Genomic DNA, 10,422 nt, shown 5'->3' with positions numbered 1-10,422 from the left:
AATTTGCGGTCTAAGCGGAATAACTCTTAGGTACACCGTCAAAATATATTTTAAATAAGCCCAAACCTAACCCTCATCCAAATACCTGCATCAATTCGGGCTTTCCTCACTCACTCACTCACTCACTCACTCACTCACTCACTCTATTTGATACATCATGATGCAAATAACCGAACTACTACTACTACTACTACTACTCGTCACGCCGAAGGCCCGTGCTCGATTTCCCAAGTGTGTACAATATGTTAAGCTATTTCTGGTGTTCCCCGGTGTGATATTGCTATATAAACTGACGTCCAAAAGAAACTTTACCAGAGTTTGAAATCACTCTTGCTCAAAAGCAACAAAACATACATGCATGATGTAAAGTGTATTGAGAAGATCAATATATCAACATAATCCACACGAAAATGACAATCATACCGCGACCGAGAATGACGTCAGAGCCCCCCAAAGTTGGGTGTGGTACAAAACTCGAGCTTTAGAATCGTGGAGAATAGGCAGAGTACATAAACAATCGCTCACGTTCAGTAACAAATTATAAGTAGAGTGTGTGACCACCAAATGCCTCAATACACGCACAGAAAAAGTCAGTTGTCTGTTGAGGTCGCGTGGGATTTGACGCCATTTTTCTTTGAGGGCCAAGATCAGTTCTTGCCAGTTGGCTGGAGTGTATGATCGTTGTCCAGCACGACGATCACTCAAGTCCCAGAGGTGTTCTTTGGGGGACATGTCGGGTGAACGTGCAGGCCACGGCAGGACGTTGACGTTGTTGGCTGCGAGGAAGTTAGTGACAATTCTGGCTGTATGGGCTCTGTCGTTGTCATGCTGATATATGACACTACGTGGCTGCTGTTGGAGAAATGGTAGGACAACTGGCCGACGAATGTTATTCATGTAACGGTGAGCTGTCAAGTTTCCGTCAACGATGACCAGCGGTGTCCTCTCCTGCCCACAGATCCCTCCCCACACCATGACACTCCCTCCACCATATGGTACGACCTCCTGCACGCAACACCCCGACGTTCGTTCACCCCTTTGCCGCTAAACACGTTGTCTTCCATCAGCCCTAAACATACAGAATCGACTTTCGTCAGTGAAGTCAACCCTCTGCCAGTCACGTCGTTGCCAACGTCGTACATTCCGGGCCCATCTCAATCGCAGACGACGATGTTGCACTGTCAAAAGCTGTCCTCTGTATGGTCTAAAAGCCCTGATTCCATGAGCCCTGAGTCTCCTGGCCACTGTCTGTCGACTAACCGTGTGACCTAAGGCATTTGTCGCCGATGACGTCACTGTCATGAAGCGATTTCGGAGGTCCAAGGTACGCAAGTACCGGTCATCATGGGGCGTGGTCACCCTGGGTCTGCCTGTTCTTGGCCTGTCAGCTGTCCGCCCTGTCTGTCTGTAACGTTGCATCAAGTTGGTAATGGCAACACGGGAGCAACCGAAGGTTCGTGCAATATGGGCGTGGGTGGCTCCCATCTGTACCATACACAAGGCTCGTTCACGTTGTTCGACTGTGAGACGAGGCATTTCTTTTGTGTGTTTTTTATCACTGTGGATGTCTGACTTACCGTTGCAATCGTTTTATACCCTTACCCGCACGTGCATTTGCAGTTGTCCGTGGTGCACGTGTTTTTCACTTTTTCGCGTGTTATCTCGCAAACATGTAACAGATGATAAATGTTTTCTGAATACAGTATTGTTGTATTTAGGTTATGTGTTTTAGATTTACTTCATCGAAAATTGTTTTATACTTTGACTGAAATTAATATCTTCAGTTGGTAAAGTTTCTTTTGGACGTTTTTGATTAAAATATGTATTATTATCTCTGGTTGTCTTGTCATCCCTTCATTCAGTAAAGTGGACTGTTCCAAATACCCACATTACCTAATTATAAAACTCATCCAGGCATGGCATACCCACATCACCTAATTGTATTTTGGTACCATGTGGGGAGAAATTAGGCGATCTGGGAGGACTCCGTACAGTAAACTACGGTTATAACGAACCCGGGGAGACCACTAATTTTAGTTCGTAATAACCGTAGCTCGTTATAAGCATCCATACTAGCATATATACGACAAATGGTCCGGACTAAAAAATAAGTTCGTTGTATCGGCTAGTTCGTTATAAGGACGTTCGTTTGAAACATTGTTTACTGTATATGGTCCTCATTCAGCTCCCAGCTTTCCATATAGTTAGAAATGTCTCAAGGTATTATTATTTGCATGATTTTACCAATGTGACATAACAACACATGGTGAACAAGTATTTGCATATAATACCAATAAAGGTAGAATGATCACGTGTAATAACTTTCCGATATTTGCACTTGGTCATATTTGCCGTACTCAATTCTGACTGGTCATTTGAAGCTTATGACGTCATTCTTCATGAAGTCAAAAATGATTACCTTACGTCATGAGTAGACTCGTTAACGCTATTGGCGTTCCGCAGGTCATTTCTGAGTGTGGTGGCAGTCACGAAGTGGAGACGTCTTGGTGCAATCAGGAAAATCTCCCGAAACGTCTGGTTTCGATTCTATGTCCTGCTGACACTTTGGCTGACACCAAAGACCTTTGCAAAGTGGCGTTGTGTCGACCCAGTTTCAAGCATGCCTTTGCATCTGCCTAAGTCTTCGGTCGTCAAACGACATTTTTGACACTGATAGGACATAAGTGCATTCAGTTGTCGCAATCCTCAATAGCACATGTTCTTAACTATAGTGGAACCCGTCCCAAACACATGCAAAGGCACGTAAATTGTTCACCAGAAAAAAGGCATGGGACCATATGGTAAAAGTCAAAATAGGGAATTGCATCAGACATGATTTTGGTCACTGATGCGTAAAATTTAGATATGTTTAGCACAAATGTCAAGTATAAGATGGTTGTACTGAGACCTTGAATGTGGTAACAAATAATCTTTGGGAAAGAAATCTTGGCATGCTCGATTGTTCCTCAAAAGTGAAATGTAGACACAAAAGGCTGGAGCTTGTGCACTATTGCTCGTTATAATGGGTAAGTTGTCTGTTTGGAGAGGAGAAGTCTTCCCTCTTCGTCATTCAGTATTGTGAAGGTTTTTTGTCACCCTGAATCTCTATGTATAGATCTAAATATAAAAACGGATGAGGTGGTTTTACTTGTCTCTTTTCTTTCTAGTTCAGGTGGGTAAATCAGCGGAAGGGAAATGGCTATTTGATGGTTGTTGGGCGATACCAGATCATCCATATACATGAAGCTTAAGTTCAACTTCTTGGCAAAATTCCCTTGTTTTGATTTTGCTAATGGATATTCATAAGCATAAAGAAACAGATCAGCAAGAAGTGAAGCGCAAATGAAACCCTTGGGGATGCCTACCTCTTGCCTAAATGTCTTTAGGATCCAGTACAAACTGGAACTGGACACGATGTCTTCAGGGGTCAAATCAAATTAGTTGGTTGTTCTGATATGTGGTTTTAGCTGATTTCTTTCTCAGTGAATATGCTGGCCTTTCCTAAGCTTATTCACTGTCCCTGGCTTTAGCTGAGTTTACATTGCATGTCGCCTATGTGACTAATAACAGCTGTCTTCCTCTAATGGCGTCCTGTTCGTTCTCTTTTACAGGTTATTTCAGACAATGCTCGTATACAGGTGGCGGTATTCCAAGTCAAATATTAATATAGAGTATATGAATAGTTCATAAAGATTTTGTATTTGAAATTATACTTGCCAGTATCTGTTCGAATGCATTACACGCTCATATCAAGTTTGACATTAATTTGTACAAATTGCAATTCTGTTCTGTTCTGTTTGTTGAAAAGGACAAGTAGATCTCGTTCTACTACTTGGAAACAATAAAAGCTTTTATCCAAAAAAATCAATTGTCCCCGAGAAATCCTGAAAAAAATAATTCTGCTTAAGAGTGTACCTGACAGACGAAGAATTTGCCTGCCACCAAAATGATATTGTTATAAGGTGGATTTTTTTTATTTGAAAAATCAGGCTCATCCGTTTAAATAAAAAACATATCTATAAAAAAATGTAATATAATGTAGCTGCAACTGAAATAATATCAAATCTCCATACAATATCCATGCAATATAAACAATCCGTCCAAAAGAAACTTTACCAACTGACGATATAAATTTCAGACAAAGCATAAAAAATTTCGATGAAGTCTATCTAAAACACATAACCTAAATACAACAATACTGTATGCAGAAAATTTTAATCGTCTGTTACATGTTTGCGAGATAACACGCGAAAAAGTGAAAAACACGTGCACCACGGACAACTGCAAATGCACGTGCGGGTAAACGTATAAAACGATTGGAACGGGAAGTCAGACATCCACAGTGATAAAAAAACACAAAAGAACTCACAGTCGAACAACGTGACGAGCCTTGTGTATGGTACAGAATGGAGCCACCCACGCCCATATTGCACGAACCATCGGTTGCTCCCGTGTTGCCGTTACCAACTTGATGCAACGTTACAGACAGACAGGGCGGACAGCTGACAGGCCAAGAACAGGCAGACCCAGGGTGACCACGCCCCATGATGACCGGTACTTGCGTACCTTGGACCTCCGAAATCGCTTCATGACAATGTCATCATCGGCGACAAATGCCTTAGGTCACAGGGTTAGTCGACAGACAGTGCCCAGGAGACTCAGGGCTCATGGAATCAGGGTTTTTAGACCATACAGAGGACAGCTTTTGACAGCGCAACATCGTCGTCTGCGATTGAGATGGGCCCGGAGTGTACGAGGTTGGCAACGATGTGACTGGCAGAGGGTTGTCTTCACTGACGAAAGTCGATTCTGTATGTTAAGGGCTGATGGAAGACAACGTGTTTAGCGCCGAAGGGGTGAACGAACGGCGGCGTGTTGCGTGCAGGAGGTCGTACCATATGGTGGAGGGAGTGTCATGGTGTGGGGAGGGATCTGTGGGCAGGAGAGGACACCGCTGGTCATCGTTGACGGAAACTTGACAGATCAGCGTTACATGGATAACATTCTTCGTCCAGTTGTCCTACCATTTCTCCAACAGCAGCCACGTGGTGTCATTAATCAGCATGACAACACCAGAGCCCATACAGCCAGAATTGTCACTAACTTCCTCGCAGCCAACAACGTCAACGTCCTGCCGTGGCCTGCACGCTCACCCGACATGTCCCCCAAAGAACACCTCTGGGACTTGAGTGATCGTCGTGTTGGACAACGACCATACACTCCAGCCAACCGGCAAGAACTGATCTTTGCCTTCCGAGAAGAATGGCGTCAAATCCCACGTGAAGAGTTTTTGCGTGTATTGAGGCATTTGGTGATCACACACGCTACTAATGACTTGTTATTGGACGTGAGCGATTGTTTATGTACTCTGCCTATTCTCCAAGATTCCGAAAGCTCGAGGAGTATCAACAACTATGTGTCTCTGATTGATCAATGTGATTTCCAGATGCACACCAGTTAGTTCCATTCACCAAGATTGTGAGCAACCAGGTCAACATAGTCCATGATTGAAATGGTACCAGCATTCAAACTGGCTTAAGCCCTTCTTAACCGTTGGTCAATGGCCATGTACTTTCTTTTCCTTCTTGGCTCACGTCCACGTCACGTCCACGTCCAACCAGACATTGTCGATCTGATGAAGGGGCACAAGAGGAAGAGCCTTAGCTCTCTCAACTAGCTTCCGAAAGTCGGCATCATCCTTGTAACGAGAGACAAGTCCAGGGTGCTGAACTCTCCTCCACAGAGCCTGGGAAAAGTGAAAATAACATCCACGTATCTGAATGATATCAAACACAGCTAATGCTGCATTGGCGAAGGCTTTCTCAAAATCTATCTGAAGATTGTGGGGCTGGAGGTTGAGATGCAGTCTCTCAGTTTCTGTCTTCAGTAAACGGAAAGCTGTTGTGTAGGTTTCTGGTGACTTGTTGGGCAGAAGAAAGTACACTAACGGATGCATTCCTTGAACCTCTGCATGGATGGAGTATGTTTGTAGAAACAAACGAGGTTTTTAAAAGAAAGTTCCGACAGCATACATGATGTGCTCATTACCCAAATGTTCTAAATTCTCTCTTGTGGCAAAGATAAGAATCTTGTCATCTTCTCCATGGTCAGCAATCAGAAACTGTTCTCCTGCGTCATTTCTTGTCCAGCCTTCTTCCAAGTGAAATGTTGATCTGGTCTTTCTCTGTACATAGGTGACCTCATGCTGTCAAAAGTTGGAAAATGGCTGAGATATTCCCCAGGAACTTCATCCGCATGTCGTCTGAGGTTGGCTAGTTCATCAGCATAAATACGTGGGATAGGAGTAGTCTCAGTTCTGGCACGATCAAGAAGCTTGCTTCTTAAGGCATCAACATGACGGAGATAAGGAGCTGATTGGTGATTGTGGTCTGGGCCGATCTTTACTAGTCTGTCCACAACTGTCATATGTTTCCCTTGCAAGTAGCCTCAGTACACCCCCAGTAGACTGCATCATTCTTCTTTCTGTTCACTCTAAACTTGTAACCTCCATGATAAGCATTTCTACCCTCCCGAGGATGAGGTAGAAAGGAGACTGCCACGAGAACATTTGCCATTTTGATTATGGACAACAGCTTGTTGTTTGTTGTTGTTGTTGCATTAAGCGTTTAAGAGGTCGCCTTCTGCCTAAGCAATTTCGGCTGACCTGTCCCTCTTTGGGACTACTGTGTGTGAGTAGGGTACACATGTCTATTGTGAGTTTGTTAGTAACATAATTTCTGTTTTTGTATTGATATGATTTCTATTTTCTTATATTGATATGATTTCATTTTTATCCTTGGCTGCTCTGTTTATATACATTCGAGTAGCTGTCCATCTGTCAGAAATAAAGTTAGTTTGGCCTTCGCTATTGCATCTCTTGGCTTTAGGAGATCTATGACAGATAGCGGATCTAACTGCAATTCTTGTTTTAACCTAGCCCGGGCTGGGGCATGGTCTTGACATTCTAGTAACACGTGATCAATGGTTTCAGCCTGATTGCAAGATGAACAAACCTTAGTCAAAGTGCTTTTTGTGACTGAGTCTGATGCGTGAGATAGCAATTTCAATTTTCCTTTCATTTGAGTATGAGTTTGGCTTTTGTTGGACCTTGGGTTGAATTTTGTAAAGCCATCTGCCGATCTTACTTGCGTCCCATTGGGCTTGCCATCTTTCTGCTATGGAGGCTTTGATTTTGCTTTTTATCTCTAGTTTACTAAAGGGAATAAGCTGTATATCCGCTTTGTCTAGAGCTAGCTTCGCCAGTGAGTCTGCTTTTTCATTTTCATGAATATCTTAGTGAGAGCAACAGCTCCACCTATTGCCCTTGGTCCGATAGTTTTGTATATTCGTATAGAATATTGTTGACTGTGTTTGGTCTGGAGTTTGAGTTTCTGCCACTGATGACTTGAAGTGCACTTAGCGAGTGTGATAGGATGACTGCCTTTGCTTCCGGAAGTTCCGGTATGAGTTTGAGTGCATGATGAATTGCCTCCAATTCAGCCGTGAATACTGACTGACCATCAGGCAAGCGAACTGAATGTGAACTGAATAGCGGAACTAACTACAATACTTGTTTTAAACTAGCCAACAGGACTGACTGACTGATATAGGAGATTTAACGTGCGCTTTCCGACAAGACATTTTCTTTTATATCTGTTTATATCCTTCTCTTCACTTGATAAAGGCAACATTTACTGATCTCTCTATCTCAGTGGTTTAAGATTCTTTACTCATGGGAAAGCTATACAACGCTAATATTCCAACTTAAGAGCAATGTTGGTTTAAGGCTTAATCAGCTCTGACTTCCCCGTTGCTCACCATGGCCTACTCCGGGAGAGTGCATGGATTAGTGATCACACAGATTAGGCAATCTGGGCTGACCAGTAATTAGACAATGTGGGTATCAGTTGGTTTAGGAGATCAGACAATCTGGGTATACTCCTACTGTACTGGTAGATCAAAGAAATAATCATGAGTACATCAACTAGTACCACTATCACAAGGACCGTCTCAATGGTCTACTGTATAGAGCGTCTACTCGAGGAGCGGCAGGTCTGTGGCTAGATCCACGTCACACCAAAATGGTACTTGTTGTCCTTCATGACGCCCACTAAGGTATTTAACAAGGATTGGTCGACTTGGAGTTCGATACTGTGTCTGAGAGTGGTATTCATGTTAAACTGCATGTTGGTGTTTCAGTTGACAAGCACTATAAAACCGGCATATGTGTTACACGCAGTCACACACACACACACGTGCATGCACGTCGCTGTTATTATATGGAAGTGTAATTATTGTTAAACAATGATTATTTGTCATGAATGTAGTAGTACTTAATGTAAGCAGTGGTGAGGAAGTTATTATATTTAGATGCTGGGATTATTTATAAACTTCCGGAATAGCATGGATTGATGTCAAGCGTTATAGAAACATGTGGAATATTCTGTGATGTTCAAGTGACCCTGATTTGGTCTGGCACTGTGTAGAAAGTGCTGAAATCTGGTAAGACCATATAAGTGGAGCGGGCGCGTCCCTCTCTCTTATAACATCTCATCTCACATTATATCTACACCAGCTTTTTGTGTGAAGATCACTTTTCACCGTGGTGTTCAGCCACGGCCTATCTCAGAAACTTGACCGATGCTGCGGCGAGTGCTTATTATTCTTGTCATTGTCATTTCCACTGCTCTCACATTTTATACTGCCACTGGATATTATACTACCACTCTATTGTGTACTGCCAATGTAAATGATGTGCAGGAATTTGTATTGATTATAAACATAGTTCATTTTGTAATATAATTGTTGACTGTATACCATTTGTTGGTTGTTTCTTGGTTTCACACTAACTTCCGTTGCGAACATATTTCTGAGTGAACATATTGTTTCAATTTGGGAATCGATTCGTTACACTATATTCGTTAAACCATTTTGAGCCTGGCCTTAATTTCACCTCACCCCACCCGATCATAACATGACAACAGTTATTTTGCGGAACAAAAAACAACAATAAAGAGTAAACGAAATAACAATTCTCGGGTAAATATTTGCTCGCTTATCCTCGTGCCTCATCATGTGTTCCGTGGGTTACTTTATAAAGCACGGCGACCACTCAGACATCTTATCCAAGGGTAACCTCGCTATCCGTCTTCGCCCTGTACATGAATCCTTTATTCGTAACTTGTGGCAGTGGGGTAGCCTAGTGGTTAAAGCGTTCGCTCGTCACACAGAAGACCCGGGTTCGATTCCCCAGATGTGTACATGGTGTGAAGCCCATTTCTGATGTCCCTCGCCGTGATATTGCTGAAATATTGCTGAAAGCGGCGTCAAACCACTCTTTGTAACTTGCTGATGGTGAACATATACTGAACCGCAAAAGAAACGTCACCATGGATAGATATATGAGAAACCTTATTTGTCCAAACACTGTAAACATACTTTGAGACATATTGAAAAGATGAAACTTGGTAAAACTGATCATCAAGGTTGAAATTAAAGTGTCAAATGTTCTTAAAGACAGTGAAACACAACACTAGTCTCTGAGAAAATTGCATCACAGGTCAGTATCTCGTGTGTCCGCCATGTGCATTGATGACTGCCGTGCAACGTCGATACATGGAATGGATGAGGCGGTTGATGAAGACCATAGGCACTTTTGAGTCCACACTCTGAGGAACCCCTGACAGGTGCTAAATGGGATTCAAATCGGGACTGAGGGCAGGCCACTGCATTGTTCTGATGCCATTCTGCTGGAGGAAGTCTCTTGTTGCTCTCGCAGTATGGGGACAGGCATTATCATACAGAAACTCGTGGTTGCGGCGATGTGCCGATTGAGGTATGGCGTGGGGTCTCAAGACGATCAATGTACCGAGCTGCTGTGACACCATTGCCTGTCCCTGGACCGATGTTCTGGAAGACCACAGGGTCGACCATCTGTGCAAGACCAATTCCAACCCACACCATGATGCTCGAACCACCCCACGAGTCTCTCTCAACAACATAAGCATCCGAATAACGTTCCCCACGGCATCGCCATACTCTCTCTCTGCCATCTGCTATTGAGATACAGTAACGGCTCTCGTCTGAGAAGAGGGTTCTTCTCCACTGTTGGTGGCGCAAATGCTGGTGTTGTGTTGCCCACTGAAGACGGTCCCGGCGATGACGTTGTATCAGAATGGGTCCTCGGTGTGGTCTGTGCACGTGATAGTGGAGGTGTCTGCTCGTCAATCGTCGACGCACGTTGTCCGCATTTATGTGTCGCTGGTGTGTCCCCATGGTCTGTCGAGCAGTATCCGCAGCAGTAACAAAGCGATCTTGAAGATGCTGTCGCATAATTTGACGATCCTGACGTCGGGCGGTTACCCTTGGTCTGCCACTACGTGGTCGGTCATCTGTAGTGTTGGTGGTCTGGTCCCGTTGCTG

The 10,422-nt window shown here is 43.6% G+C and overlaps 1 protein-coding gene across 1 annotated transcript; it reads right to left on the bottom strand.

The window, feature by feature from the left end:
- Positions 1–5,590: 5,590 nt before the first annotated feature.
- Positions 5,591–5,956, bottom strand: LOC139470439 (uncharacterized). The gene has a single exon (XM_071252847.1). The coding sequence runs from the start codon at positions 5,954–5,956 to the stop codon at positions 5,591–5,593; it is 366 nt and encodes a 121-aa protein (XP_071108948.1).
- Positions 5,957–10,422: the final 4,466 nt, after the last annotated feature.

Source organism: Haliotis cracherodii, unplaced genomic scaffold (genome assembly GCF_022045235.1).
Source record: "Haliotis cracherodii isolate W230 unplaced genomic scaffold, xgHalCrac1.p SCAF_20, whole genome shotgun sequence".
NCBI classification, from domain to species: Eukaryota; Metazoa; Mollusca; class Gastropoda; order Lepetellida; family Haliotidae; genus Haliotis; species Haliotis cracherodii.
Note: the sequence above shows the minus strand (reverse complement) of the source record. Positions and strands in the feature narration are given on the sequence as shown.

Coding starts and splice junctions, on each gene's coding strand:
- LOC139470439 (XM_071252847.1), bottom strand. CDS start 5,956: ATGCATCCGTTAGTGTACTTTCTTCTGCCCAACAAGTCACCAGAAACC.